This window comes from Myzus persicae, unplaced genomic scaffold, assembly GCF_001856785.1.
Source record: "Myzus persicae strain clone G006 unplaced genomic scaffold, MPER_G0061.0, whole genome shotgun sequence".
In the NCBI taxonomy this organism is placed as follows: Eukaryota; Metazoa; Arthropoda; class Insecta; order Hemiptera; family Aphididae; genus Myzus; species Myzus persicae.
Window position 1 is genome coordinate 374,700 of NW_019104111.1, and position 19,049 is coordinate 393,748.

The 19,049-nt window shown below is 34.4% G+C and overlaps 1 protein-coding gene across 1 annotated transcript in view; it reads left to right on the plus strand.

Moving 5' to 3' along the window:
- LOC111038859 (transcription factor Sox-1-like) overlaps positions 1 to 4,040 on the plus strand; it is a 31,287-nt gene extending 27,247 nt beyond the window's left edge. The window contains exon 3 of the mRNA XM_022322121.1: positions 1,700 to 4,040. Within this exon, the coding sequence (XP_022177813.1) occupies positions 1,700 to 2,486 (787 nt within the window). The 3' untranslated portion in view covers positions 2,487 to 4,040. The remainder of the gene's footprint in view (positions 1 to 1,699) is intronic.
- Positions 4,041 to 19,049: the final 15,009 nt, after the last annotated feature.

A 19,049-nucleotide genomic window follows, 5' to 3' on the forward strand; every position in this document is an offset into this window, starting at 1 on the left:
CGAATATAAACCACATCAAAACCTTAAACGCTATTTTTTGCATTAATTTTTTTTTAATTCCATTTAAGTCGATTTATCGAGAATCTATATAGTTATATGAAGTTTCAACGGTATTAACACAAATCAAATAAAACTAAAAAAGCCGAAAGTTGCAAATGTTTTTAGATAGCCAAAATCTTTTGAAAATTATATCATGAAAATAAATAGTATGGTTATAATAAATATTTGGTAAAAATATCGAGTATCTTTGGATTTTCGTTTTTGAATAAATTACAATAGAATAACAAAATCGATTTTGTCAAATATTGAACTTGCAATAATATTTCCATTTTCCTTTACCGTCTTGTTGTTTCTTCCACTTTTAAGAAAATTCCACTCGCCAAAATAATTATCTAAAACATCCAATTCGCTGCCAGAAACCAAAGAAACTCAAAGATTCAAGTATTTTTTACATTTCTAAAAGCTGATGGTGACACACAAAATAAAACCCTATCATAATAATACTAATATATTCATTGCTCCACTTAGATCTAAAAGACTGGGGTGAAATATCACCCGGATCACACTACCTGGACTAGCCTCTTAACCCTATATGTCACCGATATTATTATAATTTCGATCGGGATAAATCACACAGATTGCTGCTGCGCTTTGTACTCTAATGTTGTCTCTCCCGCACGTGTACGCACATGTCAATAAGGCGCTTCGCGAATATTTATTACTGGATAACTTTTTGTTGAACAATGGACATAACATAATTTTGCTAATTGTATTAAATGACTTATTTATCCGATAACATCATTGACAACATATTTGAATTCGCACTAAAATAAATTTAAAAACTAATTTTTAAATTAAATCTTATGTCAACATTTCAAAATATAAGTTTGAAAGGTTTAGGGTTGGAATCAAATAAACGGGAGGAAAGTCGTTTTTAAGTAAAATTCACAGCAAATTCTTATGTTTTCAGAAGTGTCATCCGATGCCAAGGATAGTTGGTATAATGTGCATATAATAGACCTAATTTACTGATACAAAAATCCATCCGGGATGAAATCCCCTTGATCATTTGTGCTCGCTAGTAAATACTTTACTTTACTATTAAACTATCGCTGTTTTGCTTAATGAAAAATAATGAGTAAAATTAATTAACATATTGTAGGAATCATGACAAATGTGTAGGTCGTAGATTATATTTATGGGCACAGTATAAGCACACAAATTTCTCTGTTTTCATAACTGCCGAACATTACTAAATAATATAGCTACTGGAGGTATGCACAGGCTGATAATTACTGCCCTGCCCGGCCCGATCCGTCACGGTAAAATTTTTAGAAAGCTGAAAACTGATTTGAATTTGTTAATATGTCTACTTGAAATCAATCAGAACACATATTAAAGTATTTAATTAACATTTTGAGTAATCAATATTTAAAATTTCATAAATTGTACATTTTCAAACAAAGTGTATAGAAGTTAATTAACAACATTTAAAAAAAAGTGCCCCGATCGGTCTTAAGTAGACATAATATTTAACTCAAATCACTTTTCAAAAATATAATTAATAGGTTCATCGGTATGATTGAAAAAATTTCGGTTGGAATAATTGAACGTTCGCAATCCCAAGCATAAGATGATAATATACAATAAAATAATGTTACGAAATCGAACACTCTGTATACAAGTGTTATTTTTACAGGGCGCTACACATGAAGGAGCATCCGGACTATAAGTATCGCCCACGTCGCAAGCCTAAGACGATGGTGCAAAAAAAAACCGACACAGGTGCAGTGTCCGGCAAACCAGTTCCGTACTCCGTGCGCGATCTGTTGCCGCAACACGAATCGTCGGCCGCGGGCGCCGGTAGCGGATCTGTTGCGGTGTCGGCCGCCGGATCGATGGCGCACATGTCGACGGCCGGTGAACATCAGTCGGCCGCCAACGCGGTGGCCGTGGCCAAATTCCCGCGCGCTTACTTCTCGCCGTACCAACACCACCACTACCCTTCATCGTTCTACCAACAGGTGGCCAAGGACCTGTCGACGGTGGCCAGCAGCGGTAGTACTGGGACCGAAGCTACTGCCGCGGGCAAAGCCGTCCACGACCTGGCGTTGCATGCGCTCTACGGCAGCTCTCTGTACTCTCGGGCCGTGTCGCTGGCTACCGGGTGGCCGATGATGGCCGCAGCGAACGCTACGGCGGCCGTCTCCAACGGTGGCTGTCCGGTCAACTGCGCCGAGTGCGGTCAGCACGCAGAACGTCCGTCCCAATCATCGCTGCAGCCGCAGCGGCTGCCGCCGCCTAGGCCGGCGCACGAGTCATCCACGTCGTCGTCCACGCCGTCGCCACCCGCCCAGCTCCCGCCACCACCACTTTTATCAACGGCCACCGCCGCCGCTGCGGCCGTCATCAAGCGGCCCATCGCTCTGCTCGTCAAGCCGGATCGTGTCGGGTCGGCCGGACTACACGCTCAACATGTCATATGAAAACCGCTGCCGGTTCTACCGGAACCGGCCGCCGGCACAGCCTGCACCGTTGCCGCCATGTCGGCCGCCGTCCAATGCGGTTGGCCGCAGTGTTCGTCGTCCTCGTCGTCATCGCCGCCGCCGCCGCCGTCAACGACGACGTCTCCCCTGGCCACGCCGCCGTGGTGGCTCCAACAGTTGCAGCAGCAGCTGATGATGTGCAGCGGCAGCGCCGGCCACAGGAACACTACGGCCGCCCGCGGATCTCCCGGACCGCCGCCTGCCCCTTCCGCCTCTGCCGCCCAAGATCGTCGACCGGACTAGATGAGCACCTTGTACATCACTCTCCTCCACAGCGGTAATGTTTATACTAAATAATAATATTATTTATGATGCAAGGTGAAGAAGAACGAGAACAGCCGCCGAGAACTTTGTTTTTTTATGTAAATAATAATAATTTTATAATAATTTTTCATTATGCATTGATAAGCTGGGAGATAAAAATATAACTAAAAGAAATTGGAAACCCTGATAATTAAATATGATAAGCGTTATCACTCGTTATCCTGTGTAGTAGCCGGAACATTTGTCATAAGCAAGCCTCTAAAATAGTAAAATTTCGTTAACTTTTTCAAGTTTTTCCCATGCATCTATTTTTCACTTTTAACTATTTTTATTTCAATTTGTAACACCAACATAACCATTTTTTAATATCGTGTACTCAAATTAGTGATTTCTGTTGTTTTACCCACTAATTTTATTATAGTCGGAACTCTTAACTTTTTAATTTTTTTATGATTTGTGAACATAGGTTTCATACTGAAAATGGTCACATATTAAAATTACCAATTATATCAAATATAATAGTATAAAATAAACAAGTACCTATACGGTATTGTATTAAATTCTGAATAAAAAATTTAATAATTTACGTGTAGATGCGCTTATAATTTTATCTTGACAATATTTTCTCAATGTATTCATTTGATTAGTATATCAAAACATTTGTTATTTTAACGATTAAGTCAATTGCAAATATTTAAAAAATGAAGATTTACAACTTATGGTAAATTTTATTACACGTCACTGATATGAACTCATGGGATGCATAATTTATTACCACAAATTAAGTCGTGTGATAATATGTCATACCTAATACATAACTCTTGCCTGTAAATGGTAGGTAAAATATAACTGGCACCAGATTATGACACAAATAAAACGATGAGTGTTGATTTTTGTTGGAGTGAACCTAAATAACAAATTTCCTAAATATAACCGGAACGTAAAGCAGTGTTGGTAAAAAAAAAAATGTACGACTCCCCACACCTCGGCTACTTTACAAACTTTTAACACTGTATATCTGCCTAATGTATACATCGTATTATGATGCATAATATTATTTTTGGAAAATAAAAGAATTATGTTCCGTTTTTTTTTTTTTTGAGCGCACAATTTATTATAATATGTATAATGTATTTACGATACTGATTAGTCCTCGGTGTTTTCATATATTATTATTATTTTACGTTATATATATTTCGTCACTTGTGCATAATAAATATTGAATCATTATGTGTGGATAACATATTGTATTGTATGAATGTATAAGTCAAACATTTAATTTTGGTAATATGTTCTTTTTTTTTTTTTTTTTTTTTATGTAGAATTGGAATAGTATTCAATAGTATTTTTAATGTAAATCAAAAAGTTCTGGTTATATTATATTAAAATGTACGGTTATTTGTTATTCTTATTTTATTTTCAAAAGCAATATTCTTTAATTTGTATATTGTTTATTATTTACGATTAAAATGGTCGATTGACAACTGTCGTGTATTATAATATCATATCCTTAATTTCATTTTGTACCCATTTTACAATAATGTATAGAATTCATTTATAATGCTCTTCGATCAGATAATGTTTATGAGCAAAAGTCACCAAGAAGTCATCTTTAATCTGTCGGGTGACGATAAGTTTGAAAAAGGAACACTGCACCAGCACGTTTACAATTATTGTTGTATTCCGGTTAGGAGCGGTATTATTGTATACTCGAAGTAAGTTTCTGATCTCGGCGAACGGTTAATGTATTTTTTTAAAATTACTATTGTGTTCTGTTTATTTTATATACGAGTATATAATAATATATAGACCAAAATATTATTTCAGCGGCAAACCGTAAGATAAAAAGTCAATTCAATTTTCATTATTTCCGAGTTTATTTAAGTGAAAAAATTGTTTCATTGTTCGTTTCAAAATGCTTTACACACCTATCTGCGCTGTATATTAAACGAAAACAAATTAAACACATTTCGTAGCGGTAGAAATGAAATATAAAATTTCCGGGAACGGGACAAAGACTATGCGAATAAGAAAATGAAGACCGCTTCAAAATATGCAAATTCTATTACGCGTATATACTTTACGATTTGCATCAGTTAGTTAGTAAGCGTATTATAACTAACTTAAAACTCCTCAATAACACTCATCACAAAGGTATATTTTATTTTATTGAACCACAATCATCTGTCCTTTCAACTATTTAATAGTGATATAATGCTGCGTCAACCGAAAATAAAACTTCAACCGTTTATTAGCCAATATCCGCGTATATGGTTTATCATAAACCGTTTATGCGTAGGTATATAGCGAACGACTAATAATTCGGTTTCGTAACAATAGAGTAGAGGTGTTCCTAATATAATATTAAACTATTTACATTCGACGTAATAGATTTTTTGAAAATGTCATATAATATTATCCATTTGAAGCGGCCACAACAAAAATCGGAGATGTAATAAATTTAACAAACAAACGTTAACGTTCAACCGAACGAGCTAAATATTGTGCCAGGCCGAGTCTTGTCCATGCCAAACTACTGGGCATATTACGCACGGTGGATTGTCTAATTGCACTGGGGCTCAAGAAAGATTATGCTAAAATCCGATCATTCCATAGAACTTGTAACATTTATTAATTTTAGTTGAAAATTGAACTCGTGTGTCGAATGTCGATGGATTTATACGCAGTACAATTACAATGACGCCAGTACACGACCTAATTATACCTACTATTCAAGAAATACATAAATTAATTGTTTGCGTAATTACATAATTTTATATTATCATTTCGAAATTATAACTATGTAGTGTTTAAATTGTAGCCGTTTATCATTTACTTTAAATAATAAAAATACACATTATTCTACCCACCGTCGACTGCGATATCGTTCTGTATTCGTTAGTAAATAGATTTTTTTTTGTACTGGAGTTGAGTGCAGTGTGAATATTAGCTTTTTTTGAACCCGCGTGCAAGTTGAACATTTTTCAGTTCCGAGTACCTTGGTCATCATTATACCCATAGTTAGCAAAGCGAGGTCGGCATTCTTAGGCCATAAGTTATAATACAATGGTTATGTGGGTGTAAAAGGATTTTAACGAGATTAATTTCGAAGGGTAAGATGCTCCTGATGACTACCATACTCTACGTGGGTGCAGCACGTTTGGGTACATAGCATTATTTTTACCTGCAGATGTAGAACACATTTGGGTGCATACGCTAATTGCCAATCGCGATAGGTTATAGCGATGATAAACAGAAACGACTAACTATCTTTATAAGATATAGTTGGTTTATGAAACTAACTAATATTTAACGTTTCAACATTCAGTTCTGATTTGGATTTACAATCGGCAAAATCTTCTAAGATTATTTAATTTTTTGTAATTATGGACGTGAACTAAAAAGAGCCGACCTCCTCGTGGTGTCTCCTGGATAACGGTAATAGGCTCTACAAATTTAAAATTAATGAAACAAAATATTAATTTAATATAACGATTAGGTATTAACGTGTTATTTTTCTAGATGTTTCTAAGCGTTATACTAATACCTATGTACCCAAACTTGCTATTTTTCTAGAGATACGATGTACCCAAACGTGTTGCGACCCTCTATGTGTAGGATCGATCAGTATAATAATAAATTATAATCAAACTATGATTTTGTGCAATATTGTTTTATAATTTATTTACCATGTTTACAAAATTGACTTATTTTAATTAATCATGTTTTGCATTGAATAATCATATCTCTTTTATTTTATGACCCATTGACAATGAAATGATAATTATTGAATAAATCGATATAAATATCTAGAACTAAGTATACTTAGTTAATTATTTGTATCATTATTTATAACCCATTTATTTTTTCTATGAATGACAAAAAATCTTTCCTTACCAGTTACGGGCTGCTGGGCTGATATATTAAATTTACCTACGTAGGTATTTTTTTTCTTGTAATTAGTTACCTATCTGCATCAACATATAAAAAATAATTTAGTTGAAATAGTATATTTGTTATTATTTATTATTTATTTTTTACATGTTGTTATTAACATCAAGTTTCTTTTCAAACACATTTAATGAATTTTTATTATAAGAAAAAAACGTTTGTAATTCATTTACAGAATAAAAAAAATCATGGTCTTATACGTTTTTTATAATTTTGGATTAATCAAACTCATATCAAGGTTATACGCTGATTGGGTTGTATCAATGCCTATATGAAAAAAAAAACAACAGTAAGCCCCTATAGTATTAGCCAGTAGGTGTCGAGTATGTAATTCGTCGTTGAGGGAAATAGGCCATGCACTGAAAAGTATGTGCTGAATTGAAGTCAATAAATGCAAAAAAAAAAAATCAAAATTCATTACATATGAAAAGAAACATTGAGTGGAACGGATTGTCAGCCTATATTGTAACCAGGGATACGATATTCTATGTATTTTTTAGTATGACCATTTACGGTAAGTTGAATTCATTTTTGCTAAAAACGTCGTATCTATTATATATATATATTTATAATATCATTCGTATTATATTATTACTGTTAATTGTTAAGTATCATCTTTTAAGTCAATACTATGATATAACAACATCAATAGTATATTGGTGTGAACAGGCTCATGCTTTAATTGAATATCAATAGAATTAAACTACATTTTTTTCCCTCAATGTCATTGTAAAAAATATACATAGTATTAATATAATAGAATATTATTAACATAATATTATGACGACAAATGTCATGTTTACGATTAATATGTTTTATATCTATTGAAAAAAAAAAACAATAAAAATCTGATATTTTTGGTTTTAAATGTCCAATTTTGACTTAAAATACCTATATATTTGAAAATTATGCATATTATGCATAGGTATATTTTGTAGGAACAACTTACGGGGAATTTTAAGCATTATAGCTAATAAAATTGAACTGTGTACTTTTGTCATTTATAATTCGACTACAAAATAGTTTTATACATTTTCGTAATTCTGACAAAATTTGAACTTAAAAAGTTTTAAAAAAATTATTCGATATAAAAGTATTTTCGATATTTTCAAATTGCTTTAAAAACAACCATCACATGTATTACATTTTCAATAAATCTTATGATATTATATGCTTATTTTGAAGCATATTTTTGTCAGTGTTAAAATAATTGTATAATAGTGCAGTGATTTTTTAACCTGTGGTTCGGGGCTCCCCTGGAGACTACTCTAATCAAGGAACCGCGACGTTATCGTCTTCTGATCGTATATACACACACAATACACGCTAAGTGTTCGTATAGTCGTATGCCCCACATCGAATCATGCGACCCTGTACTAAACGTTTGTCCGGGCCCTTTACAAAACTTCCTGTAGGTATAACATTTTTGTTACAAATTATTAAAAATCAAGATTTATAAGCATTTTTGATAACAATATTGTCTTTTTATTGTTTTATTACAATATTGTCTAAATGAAAAAAAAACAAAAACCTTGATGAAGTATATATATATTTATATAATTAAGTATTAAAGTATTTACCTACTAAAATATATTTTTATTTTACGGACTTTCAACACTGCGAAATCAGCTATGACACATGGCTCGTATGTATAAATACTATAAATACACGTATACGCACTGTGATTATATGTAATCAAACAAGGTTCTTCAAGTTTTATTAAAATGTTGGAATTATTCCCACTGTAAATAACTCTGCGAAAAAGGTTTTTTAGAGTGTATTAAAGAATCGGTTGTAAAATATAGATTCCGATCTCCGGTTAAAACTATTTAGTGTCGAGCCTGAATAAGTATCGAAACCTGTAGCAGAAATGCGACATCAGCCTTCGCATCACTCAATTTTTTATTGTATTGTTGGCAATGAAAAAATAAGCGTGTGTGATAGACTTAAGAATTGAATTACATTGTGTGAACAAATTTGTTATTAAAATAATATGTTTTGCTCATAAATTCGCGAGTCCGTGGCTTTTCAAAGATTACTCTACAGGGATCCGCGTGCAATGATCGCCATTCCACTTCTATCTAGTTCGTGCGTGATTGTATATACTGTATAGGTAGTACTATAGAGAGCCTTAATGATAACCTTATAATAACCTAATTATTAAGGTTCTCTAGGTACCTAGTACTAGGTATAATATAGCATCTTCCGAATTGGTTAATTAACGTTATCAAACAATTTGTACCGCAGCTGCAGGTGACTATATATAAACGCCCCATGTAAAGCATCCTCGATCAAACGTATAACACAATCATAAATCTTAATACTGCAAGTAATAAAATACCCACATAAAACCCGTGGTTCTCGGCGCGGCGGCGACAGTGTGCAGGATTCGCAGCGCCACGAGAGATGAGAAGACTTCCAGGCGGACGTCCAGTATTGCGGATGGGTAGGTTTACCGCAAAAGTGTGAACGGGTACGACGCTCACCCGCTATCTATATGCGTATAAATAGTAAATACATATAATATTATATATAGGTAGACATAGTTTATTGTATAATATATACATGTATACCTGCTATTGAATGTGTATGATAATATAGCTGCAAAATAGACGGATAACACGCGCACTGTATAATATATTGAGATGAACCGTTGCGGAGACGTCACGTCCCCAGCCGGTATTGTGGGGAAGTGCGGGCGGGGGATGGGGAAGTAGATATATATTTTTTTGCGATTTTTAACGCTTCAGATTGTATCCTTTGTCGTCGCCGACAAAAGGACGACTGCTGCAGTGTGCAGACACACGCGGATCGTGGGCGGGAAGAGGTCCGTTCCTGAGACGACTACGCGACGCGGTGAAAGGGCAATGGTGTGTAATATAATATAATATAACATAATATAATAATATTACATAGAAATGCAAAAGGAGAGGAGAGACGACGACGGAGAAAAAAGGATTTTCGGTGCGGCGGCGGCGGCCGACGGCGTCTGCGTTGTTACCGAACAGGAAGAGGTGCACCCGCCGAAGAGTCTCGAGTCCGCGGGTTGTTGTCGCTCGCGCGTGTGTGCTGCAGCAGTGTGCCCGCGCCCTCGTCAAATCGCCGGGGTCGTGTATGCACGATGTATACTGCAGCCGAGGAACTGCCGACGCGTGATCGGAATCGAGAATATTTTCGGTGGCAACAAACGCGCGCACACACACGCACACACGTGCACACATACGGCGCCGACCGGGAAAACATGGGGAGGAAAAAAAGGATAGAGGAGAAGGATAAAAAAATGTCGTGTAAAATAATGAATAGCTGCGTAGCGCGCGGTGTATGGCCGCGCGACGTGAATAAAATCTCGCTGGTGGGATTTGAATAGGACTACGCGAGGGACATGCGGTGTGCAGGAGTGGCCGGGGTGGGGGGGGGGGTGCTGAAGACGAGGAATAAATGTATAAAATATAATACACATAGGTATATAATATACAAACGTCCTGCGGTCCTGGCCATGCACAGGAAACTACGGGGCTACACGATATTTATATATATGCAGTGTAGTATATGGGTACAGGTGTGTAGGCGCGTGATGTGTGTCGTCGTTTGCGGACCTTGTTATAGTTGTTGTATTATTATAATAGCGCCGGCGGACGGCGTCGGGTGTGACGATCGTTTCCGTATTTCACGATTCGGAAGACCGGAAGTGGAAATCGTTTGGCGGGTGGTGCGACCGGAAGTTCCAGTGGCGGCGAGTCGGCGGCGTCCCGTGCAGTGGCGCTGTATGCGCGTGATTTGCGGTGCAGTCCGATCTTCCGTATAATAGGTATACCGTGTGCATGTCTCCATGGTATATGGTCAGTGATTTATTTCGGTATCAGCGTTATCAGTGTATCAGTGTTTTCACCTAACAGATCCGATTTATGATGTACACGATGGGCCCTCGGCTCCGTATCATTTTATTACTGTTATTATTATTAAGTCCACGCTAGGTTCGAAAAGATTGAGAGGATAGAAACTGACCGTTTTCAAAGAGTTCAATGTAGGCGATTTTCGGTATTCGTTTAGAATGTGACCTAGACGGACCGCGCGAACTACCGTATTGGGTATTCGCTCACTTAATATTTTTGGAAAAATTAAAAACTATAAAATTATGTTATTTTATTATTATTAATTAATTAGTAGGTAATACAATTATAAAATAATACAGGATTACATTTAATAATGTCAAAATCTATAAAACAAAAAAATGTACCTATAAGGGTATTGACTATTGAATTTACAATTTATAATTTACAATTTACAATTTACATCAATGTGTCAAAATTATTCAAAAATTGTTATAAAATTATTTTATCATAAAAACTTTGTTCAGCAATACACTTTTTGTAATAATAGTCTTGGTAGGTTTTATAATAATTTTTTAATATTTTGCCTGTTTCTGTAAAATGTCTGAACACGTTTGGTTTTTCAAATATTAAAAATATTTAATCAAACAAGAAAAAAATCCTTCATGTTATCTATACAATATTTTTACTATGTACATTTTTCCACAATCTAAGCAATATGTTAACTTGGTAACAAGCAAAATTATTTCAACATTGACTAAAATCTTACTCTAAACAGTATTAATACATTTATTTAGCCTCTTTATTATTATAAATTTTAATAAAGTTAATATTTCTTCACTCATCACTCCAGTTATTGAATCCTTTCAATCTATAAATAGTTGCTCCATAAACCATCTTGGCTTCTCGATGTCTTCTACGAACTTGATACTTTTACCGCTGGAAAACCCCTATTGGTCCTGATAGGACCTTATTATGTTTATATACCTGTAGATTCGTCTTCACTCCTCCCATAACTTTTCTTTTCAACATACCTTCTTAAACAAGAGTGGCTTTTCATCTCATCCATCCATACATGCGGAAATCTACATTAATAAGAAAAAATGGGTATTGTAATGCATATGGCTTTATTTTCCATCAAATTTAGACGTTGTTAAAAACTCGTCGATTTATGCGGCTCAATACATACTTTTAAAGTTCAACCCGATCAAAACGATTTTTACAATATTTAAATACATACTCATCGTATTACAATATGTTTGCATTCTTATAAGTTGTGAGATAGTTTTCGGTGACCGATCACGTTTTATTTTAAAAATATAAAAATTGAATCAATCCCAACTAACTTCATTTTTGTGGGGCACTGCAGCATGATAATATGTTATATATTTTATTGAATTCCACCACGTAACTCGAACACAACAAACATTTATCTCTTATGCTATTTAATTTTTTTGATTTTTAATCTTTATCTGGCACTCAATTCTGATGCGTTGTAAAAAATATCCTTCCATGCACCCCCCCCCCTCCACCAACCATTTGTAAAATCTTGGGAAATAATTACATAACGTCATAAGTAAGACAAAGTTTAGCTAAAAGTATATTACAGCTACAGCTACATATATGTAGCTACTTTGCCGGACTCATTTTTTTATTAATTATTATAAACTTGTAGAGTCTGTTAATCGTTTTTAGCTCATTTGTGCCCGGAACCAAGTTTTTAACCAAAGATCGAAGACAAAAGCAACTAGCAATTGTTTTAATTATAAAAGTTTCGCATACATAAAAATTAGTTGAAGTTTAACAAACACATAATTACAAATTAATTAGAATAGTTTATCGTTTTTCAGTATAAATATAGTTTAGTTTGTTTGATTTTACCATGCAATCTAATTTATTTGCTATAAATTATATTTATAATATCTTTAAGACTAATCTCTTTAAATAGTAAATTTTCATAATAAATAACAAATTAACAAACCTAAGTAATACATAGTACCTACCTTAATGTACATACATTGTTTTTATTTGGTATATTTTGGTTTTTGTGTACTGGTATACAGGTCCTGATTTACGCACGTGCAGGCGGTGCACTAGTACAGGGCCCCCAAATTTGAAGGGCCCCTTCGGCCTTCCTATTCTATACTTTGCTACCATAAATAAAAGATATTTTTAATAAGATTCAGAGGTACGTTTTTGGAATGTTCACTTTTTATTTATATTAAAACATTCAATGAAGTATTTTATTCGTATTCTCATAATATTTCACATTGACGTGCTATGAGTATTGGTGCCATTTGTGATCTTTGTTGTATGTTACAAAATGTTATTAGTTGTGATGTATTATATTTATAAATTATGCTTTAAAGTTCGTCCTTCTGTACTTACCACAATTTTTTTATATATGACAATGGATTCTTATACTAAAATGTTTTTTAATTATCTTGTGTTTCACTTGTTATTATACCCTCGTAAGACGTCTGGATACTACTTTAATCGCTGTCTAAAGAATTCTAGTGTTTTGAGCAAATTAAAAAAAAACATTTAAATGAGCGATTGTCTGTATAAAATTAAAATATGATAAAATAACTTCAAAATTTAAATAAAGTAAGAATTATACTAATAAATGTGAAGTGCATAAATACGAAGTGTTAAATACTTAAATATGATGGATGCGGCTTTTGTGTGTTGAATATCTACAGATTATATAAAAACTATAAAAAAAATTGTCGTTGAATAATTTGTTTATAAAAATATTTGTTTGTGTAAATAAATTGTTCATCATCAATGATAATTGATAACAATTAAACATTTCTTGGACTCTAAAAATGCTAACAAACGTACAATGATCGATCGACTCTTCGATAAAAAAGAAATCTGAACTCGCGATCATAGGTCGTTCATTTCAAACACCGTCGAAAAGCTATTGTATAGCTCATATATTATTATTATGTAAGTATACACTAAGATTGACTAATGACAACAAATTGCAGCCATTGTTATTATTTATTATAATAACGGTACTATATATAGTAGTACCAAGTACCAACAATTCAACAGACTTTAAATACTCATTTTATACAACGTCTCTACTTAATCTAACTTTTAGTAAAATTATCTTTATTTTTAATTACAATTTTTATTGATTTTAGTGAAGAAATTGTACTTGATAACAAATTGAAAACTGTGTAAATAATTAACTGAAATAGTTATGATAGATAAGTTTTAGATGTTTGTTGAAATTGATTTACAGGGTACTGAAATTCAGATGAAAATATTGTTTTCAAAACCGAATATGATGTTTGTATAAGTACAACGTGTTGAATGCATTATAGATCTTTCGGTGTACAAAAAACTTCTCGTTTTAAATTGACGTTTGACAAAACTTCCTCACAAAAGTTTGCCCCCATTCAAGTGTAGTCTACTCAAGTCAAATTTACAAAAAAATCAACTTTCCCCCTTGCACTTTCACGCTCAGAGTTTTGTTTCATGAAAAGAGGTTCTTGTAACAATAAAAAAAATAAACGACAGAATTTAAATAAGATTTATTTGAGACGTCGGTGAAGTGGTATATTGCAGTAATATTCTCCGAGCCCGCATGACAATACAGAATTATTCTGAATAGGTGCACATAAAAAGATTTGATCTTTATGCGAAATGGTACAAGTATACAATGTACACAACGAAACTAAAGATGTGAGCTGAGTTAAATATTAAGTGAAGCACTGACACACAATGTCGAATATGGTATCAATTTATGTATGATGTATTCAGGGGTGTCATTTCAGGTGTGGTTTTTTTTCGGGTGTGCATAGTTTCAAGCGGGCCATTTTTTAATTTCACCAGGCCGTATAAAAATAGATATACATATTATGTGCTGCATTTTATCCTGCTTTTAAATTACCCCATAGATCATCGCATAGACCGCATAAACATAAATAGCAGAAAGTAATTAAAACAGTGGCGTCAGTTTTTGTTGGGGTGGGGGCAACAACAGTTTTAAATGGTCCATAATAAAACTGAAAATCTACCCTCTTCGTTGAATACTCGGAGCCTATAATTTAATATACACACTGGACAACTTGTATTTTTTTTTATTCTTTTGTGTATTCTTCTACAACAATTGAACTATTTTTCTTAAATTTTAGACTGTATTATATTTCTTTACTTATTTATTTTTTACTGGCGCAGGTCAGGTTCGCCAATTTACTGTCGATGTTATTTAAATATGTGTTGATTATGCATTGATATACTTAATTTTGAAAATGTTTGATGCTGACTGCCGAGTTGTACTATCGTATGTAACAGAATATGGCCTCTCAATAATTGTCGAATACTTTATTTTATAAAATTTATTGCGCCACAATATCGCAAAACCTGTGTGATCGTTGTTAACCCAACTGGACTCCTCCGTCCTGAACTCGAGCTCACCGTGTAGATATATTTTTGCGCTCTAGGTATACATCATCGAATTGAAACAGGTACCGCGGTCACGGTTAGCGCAGTACCACGTGCGTCGTACGTATAAGTTAGTTAAGCGGTGACGGCGGTGGATAAAATAAAGCACGCTGTTCGGGCCGGGGCGGCCGTAGCAACGCCGTTGACAGGGTTGGCGGGTCGTGGAAGGAGGTAGGAAGACGATAGAAACATAAGAAGCAACGGTGAAATAATAATAATATAACCCCGCGACGGGTGTTGGAAGAGGACGGGCGGAGGGGTGCAAAATGGCGGAAATGAAAAAAAAGAAAAGAAAAAAGATAGCGTCGCGGTATGGTGGTGGGTTGGCTTATTATTATTATTATTATTATTATTATTATTATTATTATTACTATTATTATTATAACACCCTCCGCCGACGCTGTGCGTAATAGCGCGCCGGCGGTATAAAACCTTATACCACACCGCATCTTTATATACATGCGCTATTATATTGCGTACTGCTTCTTGTGTTTCTTATCTGTGCGTTTCCACACCCTTTTAAAAACCGTCGCCCCCTCCCCCTCCCTGGTCCACTCACGAATGCGGTGGCGACCGCGACGACGAGACGACCCTTCGCGTACACACTTCCTCCCAGCGCCGCGGAGGCTTTTGTGTGCGTGTGCGTGTGTGTGTGCGTGTGTGTGCGTTTGTGTGTGTGTGTGTGTGTGTGTGTGTGTGTGTGTGTACTGTATATATATATTATTATATCATATTATATAGTTTCTCGCGCGCGCGTAATGTACGCCACTTAACCTAAACTGCGTCTCCTCCTCCTCCTGCTTGCGAATCGTCGTAAGCTATTTTATTTTTAAAGCCACTGCAGGCAGACGCGTGTGCGCAGAGAATATTATTCATATATATATATATATTACAGTATAAACACACATAATATATATATATATATATAATAATACCACGCGACAGGCTCACACTCTCATTCTTTCCGCATTCTGCCCCCCCCCACCATCGCCTCTATGCGTGTATTATATCTATCCATCTGATTTATATGGCCCGCCCGACGACGAGTACAAATCGTGAATCGTCTTTATCTCGGCCGCCGTATTATTGTTCGCGCGCCACGCGAAACAAATGCGCCCCGGCGGCGGCTAATACTCCCCTAGACTTTTTCGTGTTCCCTTCCCCTCGTCCCTACCCTCGATCGACCCCCGTCGACCCCACCGTCTCTCGCCATTTTCCGCGGTACGGTGTTTTCTTCTCGTTTATAGCGATTGTTTTTATCGCCGGAGCACGCGACACCGCCCCCCCCCCCTCGCCCACTCCGAACGACCGAGCTATATAGGCCCATCGAAGGTTTTGTTATATCGTTATTACATTGTCTTCTCGTTTGCAATAATAATATAATGTATGACAATATATTATATTATTATGCTACGTTCCAGCCGTTCTTGCAGGTGATTTTTTTCATCGAATAACCCTCGTATTATTTCAAAAACCATTATCGTTTTTGGTAATATTTTTTAAAAACAATTGTATGTACCTAGTTACAAAACAATACATTTTCGTTAACAATTTTAAAGATTTCCGTTAATTTTTAACTGTGGAGTTTGAGCTATTTGAATTTCATATTCCGAAGTAAAATATTATTCGTAGTATGTCGATACCTATATATGAATTAAATGTTGGACGAATATTTATAATAATAGTAAAAAGTATTTTAAGTTATAACTCATAAAATTGGTACCCGTTCAAAATTCCATTTTTGTCTATCAAAGTACTCCGAATAATATTTTGTCTAGGAAAATGAAATAAAAAATTTTTGTCTTCAAACTTGATAACGAAGAAAAACAGTAAAAAATATCTTATGATTTTCAAAAATCTTGCTTAAACAAATGTTTTCAAAAACATAAACGTTAATAGTATTTGAAATAATGAGTGTTCTTCGATAAAATAATCACTCTGTATGCACTGCTGATATATAATATATATTATAACGGCTCCCTTCCAGCCATCAAGTTTATATGTCTTAGGATTGTATTTTAATTTATTTATGATATAATGTATTACTAAGAATCGCTATTGATACCACTTCGTTTAATTGGGTATACTTTATAGAGTCTTAAAATTAATTAATTCAATTTATAATGAAAATATGTTGCTATCATACGCGCTTTGGAGGTAGTGTCGGCTGGGACATTTGGCCTTCCCTTAGCTTTTCTGGTTTTTTTTTAAATTGGATGTTTTGAATAGAAGCCACCATTATAAAAACATTATATTAGATTATTTTCAGTTGATTGATCAATTTATTTTTAGATCAGGCTCAAATCCTAACATTGCCCAATGATATTCTTAAAATGTTGGTTGGATGTGTTATCTGTATTGTCCCGACGACTCTGCAAAGCACTTTTTAATACCATTACATCTGTAGAGCTTTCGACAAATCGTGTTGTCTACTTTGTAAAGCAACACTTAGTTGTAATGTATAAGCAAGGCAAACCACCGCAACTCCAACAGATACAAGAAATTGAATTGGAATATAACAATGCTTTCTTTGACGTTTCACCGTTCATATCAAGTTAAAGTTCTTCAAGTGCATTTACTATAAATATATATAACTCTTTAACTTAACCATTGGTTAACGACCCTTTAGATGAATCTTTCGAGTTTCTATACATTGGATATAGGTACCTTCGATTATTCAGCAGGTCGTCCAGCAGAATACTGTATTTTTTTCTTTAGAATTAGGCACGCCGAGTATAGAATGTAAAAGTTGAAAAGTAAATGTACTTAAATGTTGATTTCTGAAGTAGGTACCGAAATATTATTATTATTATTATAATAAGTTACGTAATAGTAAGTACATAATATAGTAGGTAATTACTAGGTATACATAATGAAAATAAATTTGATACACGTATACGGTATACCTGACAAATAATAATGTATCGAAATTTGAGACATTTCAATAGTATAACACTCTATTTTCATGACGTATTATTGATGATTAGTTTATAAAATAGTGTACTCTATTAGTTTCGCATATACCTATAGAATTATATTAAATACAAATATAATATATATAATATAATCATTAATCGTGCAAATCGCGCTTCAATTAATTGTTTAAAATGTTATTAAAAAAAATGAATATTGATAATATTGTACCTAGTATTGCATGCAATTAATAATATATTATAAACATAAATAATATATAATATTATATATATCGTCATGTGCAATGTGCATTTGAAACTATTAAATCATAAATATTTATTTTGTTTACATATATAATTTACTGTCATCCGTATCCGTGGTAACGGCGTTCTCCTCATACATATACCAACTTGCTGTACCGTGATATATTTTCCATCAAGGACAATAATCAACACAATTTCATACATAATAATACGGTTACATACTTTGTAATCGAATATTTATACGCCTCAGCTATATTATAAACATGTATATATTGTAAGTGTTCAAATTGGATTTGGAACAGAAGTAGAAAATCGTTTTCGCTATTATCGCGACTGTTTTTGTGTGTGTTTAATTCGTCACGGTTCGCCGGTTAGGTCACGGTGGTTTAAACGCACGTGCGGACGCGTAACAAGAGTATATCGAGGGGTCGGCAAATCACTGCAGGATATATAGTTTAATTCAAAGTTGAAGGGTGTAGAAATCAAGTGAAATTTCCTAGGAATTATCAAATATAACTATAGGAGTACTGTAATGATGTTTTGTCGGAAGAACAATAAGTGAACAGATCGACTGGCGTTACAACAAAAGACCATTATCGGGGAGACCAAAACCACATTGTCTGTATGGTCGGCCAGTCTCGTACACGGTACTGGTGTGGATAACTTACAGATTGCACGATGTGTAAAAAAGGTGGAAAATGATCAAATGTAAATATATATAAATTGATAAATGTTCGAAAGTAAATGGTTAAGAGGAAAAGTTATTTTGATCATACTTCGGTGCCTCGGAATACTACAAGAATGAGATAAAGGGGACGTCATAT